The sequence below is a fragment of the Girardinichthys multiradiatus genome, chromosome 3 (assembly GCF_021462225.1).
Source record: "Girardinichthys multiradiatus isolate DD_20200921_A chromosome 3, DD_fGirMul_XY1, whole genome shotgun sequence".
Lineage (NCBI taxonomy): Eukaryota > Metazoa > Chordata > Actinopteri > Cyprinodontiformes > Goodeidae > Girardinichthys > Girardinichthys multiradiatus.
This window is the reverse complement of record NC_061796.1, coordinates 31,571,546-31,589,650: the sequence shown is the minus strand read 5'-3', so window position 1 is coordinate 31,589,650 and position 18,105 is coordinate 31,571,546. Positions and strand designations below refer to the sequence as shown.

Below are 18,105 nucleotides of genomic sequence, written 5' to 3'. Positions count from 1 at the left end.
CTTGCTGTCCTGAGTTTGAACACCCAGTCGGTTGTTTACCCCGGTTCTAAAGAGCGTCCGTTGTCTCTCCAGTATGTTTGGTCTGAATGAACCAGGAGCCGCTGCCTGCTGTTGAGGGAAGGAAGGCCGAACCAGAGAGGCTCCAGTTCTTTACCGTAATACACAGAATGACATGCATCGTTATTTCAGAAAACTTTTATACTGCGACCGCATCAAGCAAGGTTACGTAACAAATTACTAAGCTAATGCAAGTTATTAAAATATTTTAATGAATAAAACTTACATTTGATGACAGGTTAGGCATTAGGAAAACTTTAGGCAAGCTGTTCCTTTCTTAAAACCTTCTAAATCTGTTTTGGATTGCGTGGAATGCAAACTTTTATTTTACTTTTCATTTTATTTATTTTTTCTAATTTGGATATTATTAAACATTATTTACAAAAATTGTTTTTGCATTACAGTTTAAAAACCGTTGGACTGACTATTTTTACTTAAAAAAAGGACAGTTTCTTTACCAATAGACCATCTTAGAACAGGTACAAACAAACAGTTTGTAATCTATGAATTTTATGTATCTTATGTAAAAATGTAACTTATGTAACTTAGACTGCTTAACTTTTTTTGTTTTTGCTTGTTTTGTTTGTCTTGTTTTTTGTGAGTATGATCACTTTGGAAAAGGTCCATATGAAATTAAAATAAAATAAACTGGTAAAACAATCCGTAATACGTGAGTCCTTTAACTTATTTGTAACAATTTTAGTTTCTGTTAAAAGGACGATTTCATTTTTTTTTTTTTTTTTTCCCCATCTGGACCACTTTATAACAGGTCCAGCCAAGACACAATCATTTGACTAGTCAGTGATGTTCTGGATCAAACTGTGTTTTGAATTCAGATAAATTGTGAATGCAGTTGGGGATCCCTTAAAACATTTCTGATGCAGTTTTGTAGCTTTTTGAGATGCGTCATCCCATATCAGGTCCAGTTCAAAAGCTTAATCATTGGCCATGTTTAATGGCAGCTTTAACAAACGTAAATATTACAGATTTTAAACTAGCTCTGCTATAACAGGCTGTAAGAATCGTATTAGAGCTGCAGCGCCGCACTTATTTCCCAAATTACGGTAGTAAACGTTGTCTTGAAATCAACAGCTCCCCCTAGCGGCAAGCCACAAGCGTTGCAGTTTCAAACACTAAACCATATTCTGTTATTTAAACGAAATCAAAACAAACCAGATTACATTCAGTTGATCAGTACAAACAGCTTTTCCATTTTGTGAAGTAAACGACAATCTGTAAAGAACTTAGTGATGGGGTTTACTTTCCTCACCCTGGATTTATTTCTAGATTGACTTTACCCATCCGCAATCACTCCTCCTCTTCCTCTAACTCTTTCTCCTGCGGGGGATCTGCTTCTCGGACCATGGCGCTGCGCTCTGAACACTCCTCTGTCTACGTGGCGTTGTATTTTTTTATTATAGCGTTATCTACCCTCACAGTAGGAGCGTCTGGAGGCAGCGGATCTAAAGTCTTGTCACTTTTGCAACCGTATGACTTTCTGTATTACAGCGGGGTGCGCGCTTATTATGGAGGGGAGTGGGCAAAAGCTGCAGAGCTGCTGGAGAAATCCCTCCAGACCAAGGAGGCACTGCTGAGAACCCGCAGGCAGTGTCATGATGACTGTGTGGCATCTGGGACCGACGCTCTCAACAAACTGGGTAAGTTTAGAGGTAATACATATATTCTGACTGACATATTTATGCATAATCAGTCAGTCTAAATGAACAATAGACGAACTGCATCCAACATCAACACATATTTCGGTACTTGAACAGATTCATATAATCTCAACTATATTTACCAAAGTGTAAGAATTTTTATCAGATTCTTCAGATTAACGTCACCCCAGTTTAAGAGCTGGTTGAGGTCATACAGGGCTTGCAAAAGTATTGATAAACCTTTTCACACGTTCATGTTAAAACCACAGACTTCAATGTATTTTTTGGAATTTAATATGATTAACAAAGTAACTCAAAATACCCTAAGGACAGTCAGATTGGATGGAGAACATCGGTTTTCAAGTCTTGCCACAGTTTTCAGTTGCATTTAGGTCTGGACTAAAAGAATATGCTCTGGTCTTTCTTCCAGCCACTCTTTCTTAAAGGCCAGGTTCGTGGAGTTCACAGCTATTCGTTGTCCTGTGTTCAGATTCTCCCACCTGAGCTGTGGATCCCTGTAGCTCCTCCAGAGTTACAATGGACCGCTTAGTTGCTTCTGTGATTAATGCTCTCCTTGCTGATCCTGTCATTTTAAGTGGACGACCATGTCTTGTTTGGTTGTTGTAGTTGTGTCATACTATTTCCATTTTTGCTCCAAAGTTTCAAAATACTTTACTGAGACAAAGAGAGGAACCATATGTACATTTTTGTTAGAAAATTAAAGTTAGATAATTTGCAACCACTGTTTTTAATCATAATAAGTGTATCAGAAGTTTTACAAAGTGGCAATACTTTTAACCAGAAGATCAGTTGAGAGTGACGTACAATCATGTTCTAGTGTGCACAATAAGAAAACAACTTTCCTTCTGGGAGTTTTGAATTATTCTGACAAGATTTAAAAGATTTACTTGATTACAAAGTTTTTGCTTTAAGTTACAACATGAACATATTCACCTGCATTTTGTTTTACTTTAGTAGGGTCAAGACTAGTTGTTTGGGAAACATTTTCATGTTTATCTTTAGATCACCTGCAATTACTGGTGGAAAACTGCAACCCAGTAGATAAATTAACAGCTAATAAGATTCTCTGGTTCTGAATGTTCAATACAAATAAAATGTGACCCCCAAGAACAAAAGACATTACAGATTTTGAAAGAAGTTAAAAATGTATTCAACTGAATATTTGATCAATCGTGGGTTTTATGATTGCTTAATAATTACTGCTTTGAGTTTGAGTCAGAGTGCTTTGTAAAATGTTAGAAATTTCAAGGCAGCTGCAACAAATGGAAATCATTATAAATACCTCTATACCACGGAAGACTTTAAAAATCAACCTGCAATTTAGCTATTATATATCATAGAAATATCACGAGATATAATGAATAAAGAACACTGAAAACCATCATGTGGGAATATTTTAGAGCAATAAAAACAGACAAAATTAGAGCTTGGAAACATTTGTTTGACCTCAGGAACATTTCTCCAAATTTCCAGCTGACTGCATCATGTAAAATGCTTTCACAGAGCATCACAGCATCTTAGGCAGTGTTGTTATAAATGGGATGCCTGTTACCATGATATAATTAGTTAATTTCAAACAGAAGAGGTTTCAAAAAATACCAGATGTTGAAAATACAATAATAATATTCGGGCTAAGCTATAACTGATGAGCCACTGGAGGTAGGTCCAGCCCTGAACAGGATTAAGCAGGTACAGAAATGCAAGGATGTATGTGAGTGATGTGTATGTTTTCTGAATCGCTAGACTCAGAGGAGGGGAGCATGTGGGACCTCTGGACCCTGGACTGGATTCAGCAGAGAGCTGAGTGTCTGAGGTTCTGTATTGGACGCTCCGTCACACCTACAGGCCAGCTGCCTGTTTCAAATGACATAGAATATGAATTCGACACTCGCAACCCCTACAACTTTCTGCAAGTCACTTACTACAAGGTGAGCTACTCCCTGCACAGCCTCAGAGGTCTGGGTGCTTTATAAACATGTTAGTCTTTTTAACTCCTGCTGACTCTATAGCTTACATCCAGTGATGTTTAGCTGAAACAGGCTTCTAGCAGGTTAATTGTGTTGATACAGCTTTATTTTCTGGTAATATGCCAGTGCTTTTCTGATGTTTCCTCTTCCTCCGCACCAGTTGGAGAAGTTGAAAAAGGCGGCATCCGCAGCTCATACATATTTTGTGGCCAACCCGAGTCACCTGGAGATGAGGAACAACATAGAGAAGTACAGACGGATGAAGGGACTGACGGAGGATGATTTCCAGGATAGGGAGATTGAGAAACATTGGGTAAAAAGAGATGAGAGATTGGTTTGTGTGCTGTAACTTTAGAAGCTCAATGACAGCAGGTAGACTGAATGGTTGCAGTTTTTAAGTGCAATGTTCCACAAAAGATTAAAGAATATTTGTACCCCTTGAACCTTCAGTCATTTTGTTACATTAAAACCTCAAACATCAATATTTCTACGAGGATTTTATTTGATGGACAAACAAAAAGATGTGTGTTCTACCTGTGAAGTTGAAGAAAAAAGGATATGTGTTTTCCAGACTTTTTTAAACTAAAAAACCACCCTTTGATGCAGTTTCATTTGCAAGTGTTGGGGGGGATATATCTACCAGCTTTGAAAATTTCAATATTTGACACCAATTCTCAACTAGATTTAGGTCTGGACAGGTTTTCTCCTTTATTTTTCATAAACCCAGTTTTATTTAGGGGTATCAGAGTAAAGAAAGCTGAATACAAATGCACACTTTTCAGATTTGTATGCTTCCAGATATGCACTACTTTGTGTTTGTTGATCACATGAAGACAATTAAGTTTGTGGTTGTGATGTGGCAAACTAAAAAAACCTGAAAGCGGTTTTGCAAGGCAGTCTTGCAGCAAAATTGAGGATAAAATGTAACACTGCTCCTATTTTTCAGAAACTTTCTATAATTGTTGCTTAATGTAAGTGTATGAACACGAACTGTACCTACCAATCTAGGAGCATCTCAGATTTTAATGCAGGCGTAATGCTCTCCCTCAGATCCTGTATGATGCAGCCGTGCAGCACGAGGCCTCTTCTGACTGGCTGCAGGCTACGGAGAAATGGAAAGCTTGTGTGAACGAAACTCTGTGGCAGACAGACGAGTGCAGGGTGCAGTGCGAGGTTGCCCCACGGCTGCTGCCCGAGGACAGGGGAGTGGACGGAGTTGACGGCGTGTTCGAAAAGGCTGCAGGTATGAAAAATGACAAAACAGAGGAGCCTCCTGTTTTATTTTCCTGAAAAATAGTCGGAGGAAAACTTTCCTCTGGGGCTGCTGAATTATTATTGAGTATATTTTGTCAATACTTTTATAGATGGTTGATCTCTGTATACAGTTGTGCCAAAAAAGGACAACCCCCTCCAAAGGATCCTACAGTAAATCTGGAAGGTTGAGATGATAAACGGAGGATAAAAAAGACAAAATTGTACTCTGCAAATTTGCATTTATTTTGTTGGTTCTTTTCTGCAACAATTACAGGCTGGAAAAATGTTTTTTAATTTCTTTAGATTTTCTTCCCAGGCAGCCTGCCCTTCTTGTAATCTTTTAAAGTGGTCTTAATTAGGTTTTATAGAACTTTTCCAAAGTTCATTCAAATGGTTTTGTTTGGACTTTGGTCTTTGATACGGGAGACCCGGGTTAGAGCCCCAGTTGCATCAGGAAGGGCATCTGGCGTAAAAACCTTGCCAAGTCTGTGTGTAAATTGTACTGACTTGTCGTGGCAACCCCTGCTTAAGCGATTAGTCGAAGGATTCATTAACATATTAAGCCACTAAACTCTGACCTGACATTCAGGAATAAAGAAGTTCATAAACCAAATAAATTAACCAGTTATTTGAACCTGTGTTACACAGATACACCAAATAGGAAAGAATACATCTTTAATTGGATTTGAGGCACTGGGGAGCACGTGGAGAAGTTGGTGGCACTGTTGCTTTGCAGTATAACGATCCTGTATTTGAATCTGGCTTCTAGGACCTTGTAGAAGCCGTGATTCAAATGGCTGAAATAGTGTCCTCAGCTATCAGACTGATTGTGGTGGAAGTGTGAAAATGCTCTCTGGCCTGTGGTGTTTCAAATTAGGTCCAGAGTCTCTCCATCTGAGCACTGTATGTGCTGGAAGTTTTTTGTCCTTTATAATGCCCTCCCCCTACATAGTTAGATATTTGTCTCTGAAACTCTTATGACCCGCTGCAGAACCTTCTTCTCAGTCTGGGTAGTGTTCCCATACCAAACTGTGATGCCACTGGTGAGAATGCTCTCGACCAGCCCTCCATACGCCACAGTGAGAGGTTGCCGCCTGAGCCCTGCCTTCCTCTGGAGCCGTGCAAAACGCAGGCGCCTTCGAGCTTCTTTGCAGTTAAGGAAGAGTGTTTAGTTCAGCCCAATTAAACAGATAGTGAAGATAAACTTGAATATGGACTTCAAGATAATTTATCTGGGAAGCCTGCCATCACAGCTAAAGAAACCAGATAGATATCTGCTACAGATTTTATTAGCAGGAAGTAAAAAGGCATTAACCAGGAAATGGTTGAAAAAGGAGTCTCCAACAGGAGGAGAGAATGACGTTTGCATTGAGACATGCTCCTTCCTGTAAATGATGGAATCTGTACAGATGTCCCTTATGGTTTCAACTCTTACTGTAGTAGTTTGACAACGTTTCAACCTGACGGGCATCAATTATCCCTTCATGGATCATCTCACTTAGCCTGTGGACTTTTAATAACATTGTGGACCTTTAGGGACCATGTACAGCTGATTGCAGAGATGTAGTAGGTATTTTTGACACACGACAAGTTGATACCATAAGTTTCTAATTTTCTTTATTTCAGTATCTCTTATTCTGTCTTTTTGTGTGATTTTGCTTTAGTGTTTCATTATTACATCCAGCAGCTTGTAATACAAACTTTATCCTAATATACACATTTGTAATTAGGAGCAAGGCCCTAATCATTTAAAGTTTTACAGATATGCTCAGAAAAGTATAATATGCACACGCCTGCTTGTTTGTACCCTCAGTTTTATATATTAACGTCCATAACCTTTAATTTGTCTCACCTGTCCAGCTCTGTCTCTGTCCCTGCTCTCATGCCGGCAGTCCTGTGTGACTCAGGTCGCCACACGACCTGGACGGATTTCTGCTCAGGAGGACTTCTTGCAGACACAGCTTGAGCATCTGCACATTGCACAGTTTAAATGTGAGGTTTTGTTCAATAAGGCAAATATAATTTTATGTAGCACTACTGTCTGTTTGATGCGTGATTCTTGTTTTCCAACAGCTGGTGATGTGAGTGGAGCACTGCAGACACTTCGCTCTTTTCTGTTGTTTTACCCCTCTGACAAAGACTCCTTAGACAACCTGCAGCTCTACTATGAGACACTAGGGGGGGATGCGGAGTCACATGGCATGCAGCCTGCTCAGGTGAAACTCCAGAGGCTGTTTATTGTCAGATGATCCAAATCTGAAGGTTTTTTTTCATGGTTCCACCACAGACTTTCATGAATTTTATGTGGACTTTAGGTGATAGAAAAACACAGAGCAGTGCATAATTATGAAGTAAAATGATGCTTGATTTAAAAATGTTTTACAAATAAAAAATTGAAAAGAATAGCATTAATATCCATTCAGCCCTTCTTACTATGATCACTCTTAATGAAATTCAGTACAACCAACAGGCATCAAAAGGGATCTAATTAGTAAACTGTGTATAATTTAATCTCAGAGTAAATCCAGTTGTTTACCAGAGGTTTGTTAGAGAACATTAGTGAACAAACAACATCATAGAGACCAAGGAAGAGCAGAAATGATTATGGAGAAAGTTGTGGAGGACTTTAAAGCAAGGTTAGGTTAAGAAACAGTATCCCAAGATTTAAACATCTCATAGAGCTCTGTTCAGTCCATCATCTGAAAGTAGAAAGAGTGTGGCAATGTTGAAAGAAACTCATAACAAGTCTCGATGGCAGAAAAAAGTTTGGCAAATACAAATGCATGACACACTTCTGATTTTTAATTTAAAAAAAGTTGAAAAAAGTTGAAGCACATAAAAGTTTGTAGTTGTAACAAGACAACATGTTAAAAAGTTCAACAGATACGAATCCTTCTGCAAGACTCTATAAATACTTGTTTGGGTGTTTATCTAAAGAGATGAAGGAAAGCAGAGACCAGAGTTTAGTTATTGCAACCTTGCTCTAAATAGTTTCACATTCATCTAAATAGTCATGTTTGACCAAGTTTGTGTTTGTGTTTTCACTCAGGAAATCGTCAAATATATTAATCAGTCGTTGCAGGAGAAGAAGCTGTTGTATTTTGGTGTGGAGAACCTTAACTTTAATTTTACCGACCCGGTAAGCACTGATGCCGAATACAAAGATTAAATGCTGTAAAGATATGTTTGCTCAGTTTATCTATTACTTCGTTTGTAGGATCTTTGGACACCAGAGGATGTTGTACCTGCATCTGTCAGAGAAAACTGGAGGTGAGACTAATTGAGGCAAAATTCACTCAAAACCGAATGAAATATAAGGTTAACTCTGCGTGTTTGCTTCCCGACAGAGTTGAAAAACAGAAAATAAATGAGAAAATAAATGAAGGGGATCAGCTTGAAGAAGTAGATGACAGCGGGTTTTATGCAGGTAAGACAATTGTTCCATAGTCTCATGGCTTTGAAATTAATTTTTTGTCTCATACTTTATTCTTCTTCGTCTCAACAGGGGGCCCAGTCCCCCAGGTGGGTGTGACTATAACCATGGATGATGAGGCTCTGAACGGGACCAATCGAGTTGTCCTTGACGGGCTCATGACGGAGAAGGAGTGTGATAAAATACTGCAGTTAGCAACTGTAGGTTTCCATAATAAAATGGCAATGTACCTTGAACACAGCGGAACCCACTTCATTGCATGTTGCGTTTTTATAGGTTGCTGCGTCTCTTGGAGATGGTTACAGAGGACGCCGGTCTCCACACACACCTCATGAGACGTTTGAGGGTCTTACTGTCCTCAGGGCTGTAAAGGTGTGTGGAAAGGAGATGATGTGAGCAGGAATAGGACATCTTTTCTGGATGAAATCTCTTAAACCTTCCTGCTGTTTGTGTTACAGCTGTCTCAGGAAGGACTGGTGAACCAGTCAGATACCAGGTTGTTACATGAGCTGGGGGAGAGAGTGAGAACGCTGCTGCACTCCTACTTCAGGAGCCCCTCAGGGCTTTTCATCTCCTTCACACACCTGGTGTGTCGCAGCGCCACTACAGGTAATAACAGATTCAACTCTTTTATTTCCTAGATCAGTTACATTTTAATTTTACCACAGTGAACTTACAACCAAATCCTATTTCACAGTGATACCCCTATGCCTGTTCCAAAATACTTGGTCTTTTATTTTTAAAGTCAGGTTAAATACTCCACAGGGAAGTGTAATACTGCTTCAAGAAGCTGATACATCATCAGCTTTTGCAGATTAATTTCCAAAAAGTTGCAATGTCAGCATGTTCAAAAACAAGTTTCAATGTGTTTCACCGAGATTTTATGGGATAGACCATCAAAAAGTAGCTCATCACTGTAAAGAGAAGAAAAATGTCCTTTTGGAAAACATAAAAAGGTGCTTCTCTACTCTGACAACCCTTAAAAAAATCCAGTGCAACCAGTTGCCTACAGAAGTAACCCTAGTACACAGTCTGGCTGTATGTAAATGAATCTCAGCATAAATTCAGCTGTTCTCTGAAGGCCTCAGAAGTTTTTTGAGAGAACATTAGTGAATTAACAGCATCATGAAGACCAAGGAACAAAGCAGACAGGTCAGAGAGAAAGCTGTGGAGAAGCTTTGAACGTCTCACAAACCTCTGCTCAATGCATCATCTGTAAATAGAAAAAGTATTTCACCGCTGCAACCGTACCAGAATCTTTGAAAGCAGTGCAGACAGACAAAAACAGGCCATGATTATTAAACCTTGGAGGAAAAATTAAACGCCACAAGATTCCCTCGACCACAGACAGAATAAACAGACAGTAGACCTGCTTACTGTAGGTACTGGGATCCCTACCTATGATTTAAAAAGGCCTGGATCAGCTCTTAAGCCAATACTTGGGACCGGATCAGGACAACCCTATTTAAAATGAAAAAGCAAAGTTGTCCCGTAAAATGGGCTAAAAATGGGATGAGATGTGCTGGTTCTGCAATGTATATCTTTTTGTGAAATTTCCTTTTCCTTTCAGATGACCAGGAGGGCAGGATGGATCTGTCTCACCCTGTCCATGTTGATAACTGTCTTCTTGAGCCTGAAACCAAACAGTGTTGGAGGGAACCACCCGCGTTCATACACAGAGACCTCAGGTACATTTAAATAATTTTGACCTGCTCAGCAATAAATTACACAAAGAAGAAAAGAACAAATCATCAGACATTTGCCTTGATGAAAAAAAAACATGTAGAGTTTCTTAACTTTTTGGGTTGAATATTTGCCTAAAATGTTTTTAGTCTATTCCCAGCTACAAAAATGAGACCTTTTTGAGAAACCCCTTGCTGTATTTAGCCAGGTTTAATGAGCAGGTGTGCCCAAGTCTGTTTTGAGTAAAAGTTGCTGGATTTTATGGCTCTACTTACTATGATATTAAAAAGAAAGCAGAACAAACATAGCTAATAAAAGAAAAATACTTTGTGTTATAACTAACATTTTCCATTTAAGAACATTGAAATTGAAAAGCTCATCCTAAAAATTATAACAAATGTCCATCAGCATCAGCTCCATTTGCCGGATGTCCAAACTTGTACCATTCTTGAACTGCGGATGGTGGCCGCACGGAATTATTCCAAGAGCCACAAAAGGCCCCTGGGCCACACTTTGGACCCCCCTACCTTAAACAATTTAGTTTTCAAATAGGATTAGGTTTACTGCATAACACTGCATTACTTAACTGTCTGAAATTAATATCTTGAATCTAATAAAATACAATAAATTCTCCCTTTTTGTGGGTAAAAACAAGGAATATGTTTATTTTTCAACAGTGCCATTCTCTACCTGAACGATAACTTTGATGGAGGAGAGTTGTTCTTCACTAAAAGAGATGCCAAAACAGTAACAGTGAGTCACTTTTCTGGTGATTGTAAAATATACAGTTTATGGTTTTTAATGACACGTTAAATGCCGCACTTCTATGCCCTTATTCTTGTTTGCAGGCCCGAGTTAAGCCCAGCTGTGGTCGACTGGTGGGCTTTTCGTCCGGACCAGTGAACCCTCATGGTGTTACTGCTGTGACGAGGGGCCGACGCTGCGCTCTGGCACTGTGGTTCACAAAGGAGGAGCTCTACAGGGACATGGTGAGCACTGAGATGTCACACAGACTTGACCTCCTCCCCACTTAGGTCAGACCTGCTGTGTTTGCTGCTGTCGTGACTCTGGTGTTAGATAATCGGAGCAGCTCGAACACAATGCAAATCTGTTGCTCGTTTTGCATGTTGATGGCCATTTACTGAGCGTGTTCTGTGGCCCAGTCATCATATCGATAGTTGGAAAAGATGAACCACTTAGGAGGCATTGTTTCCACCCCTTTAGTTGACATTTGGTGATTTTACAGAATCATAATATTAAGGAAGCTGTGTTCACTAAACAGAGCATTTTGTCATGGTACAGCCACAAACATTATTATATTCTAAAGAGCTTTTATGTGATAGACCAACACAGAGTAATGCATTATTTTGAAGAAAAGGAAAAACTATACATGGTTTTCAGATTTCTTTTACTAATAAAGATCTGAAAAGTGTGGCCTGCATTTGTATTTAGCCCCAATGAACACTTGGTAGAAACAGTATTCACTGCAAGTCATACACTGTATTGGATCACACCATTATATGAATGAATTCTGGTGTTCCAATCACTTCCATGGCTGCAGGTGTATAAAGTTTGGTGTGGAGAAACTTGACTGGCCGACACAGGGTCCTGACCTCAACTTTCTTGAACACCTTGGGATGAATTAGAGCAGAGGCTGCAATTCTGGTTTTCTCATCTAAATATGAACACAATCCTAAACCTTGAGGAAGATGTTTACAAAATAGTTAAAGGTGCTAATGCTGGGATCGATGGGTCCATCAACAAACTGGATCTTATAGATTAAGAATAGGATGTCATCAAAGTTCATGTACATGTAAAAGTAAACAGGCAAATATTTTTGGCAGTATAGTGTTTGTCTCTACCAGGTTTCACATCTAAAGAGTAAAATTTGTACCTGTTGGTCTTTGCAAAATAGCTGAAGCTCAGGAAGACTGGATACCTTTGTATACATCAATTTGCAAGTCTGGCCACAGATTCTCAGTCAAATTTAGGTCTGGACATTTTAACACATGAATAGGCTTTATCTACTTGACCTACATCCATTTGGTCTCAAGTCTTTTTCAGCACATAACAGTTTTGTCTGTTTTTGTTTTTCTTCATTTACCTCCGTCTATCTCTACACCAACTATCTGACCACCATTCCTTGCATAAAAAAAGCATCCCCAGAGCACAACGCTGCCACCTCCATGGTTCACTATAAAGTTTTGCATGTAAGCTAAAAACATAAATTTTGGTCTGATCGACTCAAGCACCTTCTTCCACATGTTTGCCCTGCTCCCTACATGGCTGGTGGGGACTGCAGACGGGACTTCTTGTGGCTTTCTTTAAACAATTCAACAATTTTGCCCCCCTGATTGACGCTCTCCTCATCCAACCTGTCAGTTTAGATTTGTATCTATGTCTGGATCAATTTACAAATGTGTTCAAAGTTTGGGAGAATGTTTTATAACCCAACCGTGCTTTAAACATCTCCATCATTTTCTTCTTGACCCATCTGCTGTGTTCCTTGTTGATGCTGTTGATTCACTTATGTTCTCTAACAAACCTCTGAGGCCTACACAGAACAGCTGAAAATCTTCATACCATTTTCTTCCACTGTAACGTGATGCAGTATTCTTTGTTGATCACAAAAAACACAAGAGAAGCATTGAGGTTTTTGGATGTATCGTGACAGTACATGAAAAGGTTTGAGAGATATGACAACTTTTGCAAGCAATGTAAGTTCAGTTTTGTCAACTACACACTGACTCCTGCTCACCAACACATCAACAAGAGTCTTATCATTTTAAAACCAGGAACAAACTCTTTGATTTTAAAACCCCCGTCCAAATTTGCTTTCCAAATCAGTTTCCAGCAGGAAATCAGCATTTTGATTTATTTTGCATCCCTGCTGCAGGAGCGAGAGGACGCAGAGACCTTGTGGGCTGCTGATGGACAGGGCGTTTTGAAAAACAACAAGGAAGAGGAGGAGAAGGAAGGCAGCGCCATCGCTGGCCGGAACGCTCGGAGCCACGCTACTAAAGAAAGGAGCAGAGGGAGAAACATAGTGATGGAGAGCAAGGATGAGCTGTGACAATCAGAAAAGGCGCTTAAGACTGAAACTGGAATTTGTTTGCATGCCTACCATCCCATACAGTTTCCATCCAAGCATCCCACTCCAGTTGTGCATAATTTTCAGTTTTATGTTGTTTTTAATGTGTGCTTTATTTATACTGTAAGTGAGGGGAAACAGTTTTCTCTCATCTCTGTGATGTCAGTTTGTAGTTTTGTTCCAGATGCTTTTCTGACCAATCACTGGCTTTGACAAATGAAAAGAATATTATGTGCATTAAATGTGACTCTTTACCAGTGAAGCATGAGTGGCACATGCCAAATGCACGCAAGTGCTGCCTCAGAAAGAGGATTAGTGACAGAGAGTGAGGTTAAAAAGGGGTGGTAAAGTAAGGCCAGGCTGCAAGATTTGCTAAGCGATTTGCCTCTTAGGCTCTGTGACGGGCTGCAGGTTTTGTTCTGCTCTGAATTTGAGGAATAGCTATACAGCCACTGACTTAGTCTCAGATACTAACAGAGGAAGAGGAGCAAACTGTTAGAGAGAGAGGTGAGCAAGGGTAAAAAAAAAAAGGATAGAAATAGAGAGATTACTGCTAATCCCTCATAAATGAGTGCATTTGTTTATGAAGCTTAAAAAATCTCCCATTTAGAATATGGAATATTAATCCAAGGAGAGAGCACTTAATCATACACATCCAGTGGTGTGACAGCCAGCCCACCCAATGCCATCTTATCCTACCCATTACAACCAGTGTTTCTTTGCAGCAGCTTCCCATTTTCTGCTTTCGTATGGTGCATTAAAAGCAGGCACTGTTTACGGCCCATATTAACACTCTCACTCCCCCTGGGCTGTAATCCGTCACAGATTTAGGTCAACTTAATGTAGTTTTAACCTCTTCTATTCCTCGCCATATAATGCAGCCCCCAAAAAGTCTGTGTTAATATCCTCTGAAGCAGGTGCCATCAAGCACCACTACCGCTTGGTGTGATGATTACAACCATGCCTGAAAAGCATGAAATTCACAGCCGTATCCAGACGTCTTTCCATTGTTTGGACTGTTAGCAGAAATTACATAAAGTCTGGCTGCCAAGTTATATAAACTGAAATCACAGCTTCCTGTTGTCATTAAAGCAGAGTGATGAGAGTAGTGAGCTGACAGGATCACTCCCTTCCTCAACATCACGAGTTCCTATTGGTTGTCTGTAGATGAACTGGTTCACCTGGATGATGCATTTATTTGTAGAGTTAGATTTATCATAAACATGAGGTTTGGTCAGGAGTTTGGTCATGCAGTCTTTTAAAAGTCTCTCTGGTCAGGATAAAAATTTTATTACAAAAAAAAGTTTATTTATTATAATTACAGGGTTCCTACGCAGCATTGAAAAGTAAGAAATTTGATTTCAGCATTTTCCCATTATGAATAAATATGGAAAAAACAAAACAGAATAGAAAATATTAATTTTTTCAGACTTTTGTTTCTATAACCTGTCCATCTTTCCCTCCATCCATGGATGGATGATGGATGGAAAAATCTACAGTAAATACAAAACTAACACAAGAAGACCAAAACAAAAAGCAACAGGACATGACAGGCTGAAAAAAATTAAAACTTGAGTCTGGAAAAGTTGAAAAATGTGTATTTGTGTGAAAAAAGATAATGCCATTAACTTAAGTGTTTTTTCCAATGCATTAATTACTTTGCTTTTTGAGTTACTGACAGAATCCAGAGATAAATACAGATTCATTTAAAAAAAAAAAAACTGTTATTTCTTCCAGTTTTGGAGGGAAAATGCAGCACTGAAACTCCAATCTTTTGGAGTTTTTATAAACAAAAAGGCTTAAAGCTAAATTGTTTACATATAAAAAAAACTGTTAAATAATATGTATTTTAATTTAGGTTTTCTAGGTATTTTATTATTGGAAACAAAACTTAATTAAGTCTAAATGCCAAAAAGCAACAAATACACCCAGAAGTGACTGCCAAATTAGCTTTGTGTGATTTAGAAATCTGACTCTGGAAAAGTATTGAATTTTGTAAACGAAGATTTGTATTAACACTTTTATTCGCAGGTTGGTTCGACATGCACTAAAGATGTCAGAGGTACTAAATGAGCTATTAAACATCATTGCTTTTCTGTTTGAATGTGCACCAGTAAAGTTCCTGACTTTGATTAAACTTTGAACAGAAAAAACTAAGGACAGAATAAAGAACCATGCAGAGGACTGTTCACAATCTTTAGAAAATGTTGCATATAACGCTTGTCAAAACTTATCTTGAAGTCACTGATATAGACAAGAAAATCATAGGAAAAGCAGGTAACTACATTTAAATTTAGGTGTTGTTCCTTTCTATCTATAAACATATAACTAACATTGGACACCACAATAAACACACTATCCTCATGGTGAAACATGGTGGTGGCAGCATCATGATATGGCGATGCTTTCTTCAGCAGGGACATTGAACCTATTCATAGTTGCAGAGTAGATGGATGCAAATAAGAGCTCTCCTATAAGAAAACCAGTTAGAGGCTGCACAGATTTGAGACAAATTATAAAATAAAGGAGAATTATAATGTATTTAGTCCAAGTCAGATCTTGTACTGCAGTCTGGCCTTCTGTAGCAACACTCCTCACTAAATGTAAATAATTCATGATTATTCATTTAAATTAAACAAAAAACAAAAACAGATAGTACTGTAAAATATCTCCCTGCTGGTACAAAAATCACCAGTTTCTGCGTGCTGTCTGTGTTTCTTTATCCCGGCTTGTGTCTGTGCACGCGTCTGCTAACAAATCCCCTTTTTGCATTTTTGGTTATTCTGTCCTACGTTGCCATCCCGCAGCCTGTCTCGCCCAAACACCACTTATTCCAAATCCTGGGTCAGCGCTGCTGTCGTCACTGCACTCGACTGAGCAGGGGTCAACACTTTTAAAACCCCCGCAGCTTAATTTATCCTTGCTGCATCATAATATAAACCCCAGAAAGTAGGCAGCACACACATTAACACACAAGCCTGTATATTCTGCTCCAGATATGGATATATGGACAAAACGTGCAAGAAAAGAGTCTGTGTTGTGTTTTTTGGCACAGTGTTTGTGTTTACTAGTCTCCTTCTTTGGCTGACAAAAAACGCTGAACACAGTTACTGAGATGTCTGGTATTCTTTGGTAACTTTATAGTGATACAAGTTCAACATCCAGATACATTTTCATTTCTTTGTATTTACTTATAGGAAATCTTCTGATATTGGAGACACAATACCTGTACTAACCCATTTAACAGTTTTAATCCTTAATTTTAAAACCTGGGCTTATACTCACAATTTAGAATGACCATTTAATATAAACAACGCCAGTTTTCAACGAAGGTCATCTCAAAAACATCACAAGTTTAGTAGGTCCAATTCATAGCCCATTTCATTTCACAATAAAATTCTAATCAGTAAAAAGATGCCAATATAATGAAACCAACACATTTCATCCAATTTTTCCTTCAGTCCTCATCTCTCATCCTGAACAAGTAGAGAGTGAAAGCAGAGAGTGACAACCCCCTCTTTTAACAGGAATAAACCTCCAGCAGAACCAGGCCCAGGATGTATGGCCATCATCTGTGTGGACCAGCGGACAGGAAAGACACTCAGAGACAGATAGACACACTGGGCCTCGTAAACTTTCTTAACTCTGACTGGAAATAATTGGATAATGGACAGTAAAGCGAGTAAAAACAGCAGAATGAGGTAAGCTGATTCTCCGACAACCTAAGAATACAGCAGCATCATTTCCGAGATAGCCTTGGACAACCTGAGCCACCATAACTACAAATGTAATTAAAAATGAAAGTTTTAAGCATTAGAATTAGAAAGGATAAACTGGGAGCTATATTGGAAACCCATTTTACTCTTACGCCCCCAGAAACCACAAATTAACCTGCTGCCTGAAAGCCAAAAAAGTACAGAACAGTTAATCATTCAATTTTCAGCAAAATGTACAGAATATTCTAGCAATCCTGAACGTTTGATTAAACCCAACATCTGCTCTCTTCCTCTATCAGACAGCTCTAAAACTCTCTTATTTTGGACCCATTAGCATGCATTTTGAAAAAAAAAAAAAATGGGAATAATATCAAGATTTATCAAGTTTTACAAAGAAATGATACTTTTACTTTCTGACTATACCAACAGAGCTATAAATAAGTATGCTTTGTGAAGTAGAATGGTGACAAGAAGCAATTTGCAAGCTAGCCTCCTGAGTAAATGGTTAGTGTGAAACAGACTTTCTAAGCAGCATGGTGTCCATGATGAAGAGGTCAAACATACTATTGAAAGGCTTTTTGGGAACTTCAGAGCCGATTTAAAGTTTTTATCTTAAATCTGCAGGAGAAAATGTGGTTACTGCTCTCAGAGAGTTAAACTTCTGCCTGAATCTGCCATTTCACAAAATGGATGCAAGCCAAGCTGTTTCATAACTACAGGTGATTTAGGCGGTTAGGTCATGTGCAGCAACTGTGAAGAGCACCCTCTCTGACAGCTTTTGTCAGGTTTTATGAGTTTGTTTTGTTTTAATGTCTGATCAGAAATAGAAAATTACTATTTTAAAGCAAAGCAGAAGAATCCTTCCTACTACCTAATATGGTGCTACTCTTATGAGGCATTACATTAGACAGACAATTTCAAGATGAACAGGTCCAATTCATATCCAGTTACCTAGAATCAAATTCTGTCCACATTCATATAAATTCAGGTCATTCCCATATAATCAAATTAAATAGTTACACTTCATTAATATCATATTAAGTGCAATTTGATCCTAATTATAAAACAGAGCAAACATCATAAGTTGGTCATACAACACCAATTGGTAAAAAGACAAAAGACCAGTAGCTTGCAATAAATATGTAGGGGAAGCTAGAAAATTTTACTTTGATCCAGTTGTGGTTCTGCCACTTCTAAACAAAGTGGTCAAAATAGTGGTCATCTA

The 18,105-nt window shown here is 38.7% G+C and overlaps 1 protein-coding gene across 1 annotated transcript; it reads left to right on the top strand.

The window, feature by feature from the left end:
• Positions 1-86: 86 nt before the first annotated feature.
• On the top strand, positions 87-15,264 carry p3h3 (prolyl 3-hydroxylase 3). Its single transcript, XM_047360641.1, has 17 exons — positions 87-145; positions 1,345-1,715; positions 3,480-3,664; positions 3,864-4,016; positions 4,754-4,946; positions 6,818-6,949; positions 7,031-7,173; positions 8,007-8,096; positions 8,175-8,227; positions 8,305-8,384; positions 8,463-8,590; positions 8,667-8,762; positions 8,849-8,999; positions 9,961-10,078; positions 10,751-10,826; positions 10,922-11,062; positions 12,970-15,264. Exons 1-17 carry the CDS (start codon positions 87-89, stop codon positions 13,144-13,146), a joined length of 2,346 nt encoding a protein of 781 aa, XP_047216597.1. The 3' UTR covers positions 13,147-15,264.
• The last annotated feature ends 2,841 nt before the right edge of the window (positions 15,265-18,105 follow it).

What these genes read in the sequence shown, in the direction of transcription:
- p3h3 (XM_047360641.1), top strand. Translation starts at nt 87, where the DNA reads ATGAACCAGGAGCCGCTGCCTGCTGTTGAGGGAAGGAAGGCCGAACCA. An exon ending in CGTGTTCGAAAAGGCTGCAG is followed by an intron (nt 4,947 to 6,817) that starts GTATGAAAAATG and finishes TCACCTGTCCAG; the next exon opens with CTCTGTCTCTGTCCCTGCTC. An exon ending in TGACAGCGGGTTTTATGCAG is followed by an intron (nt 8,385 to 8,462) that starts GTAAGACAATTG and finishes TCGTCTCAACAG; the next exon opens with GGGGCCCAGTCCCCCAGGTG.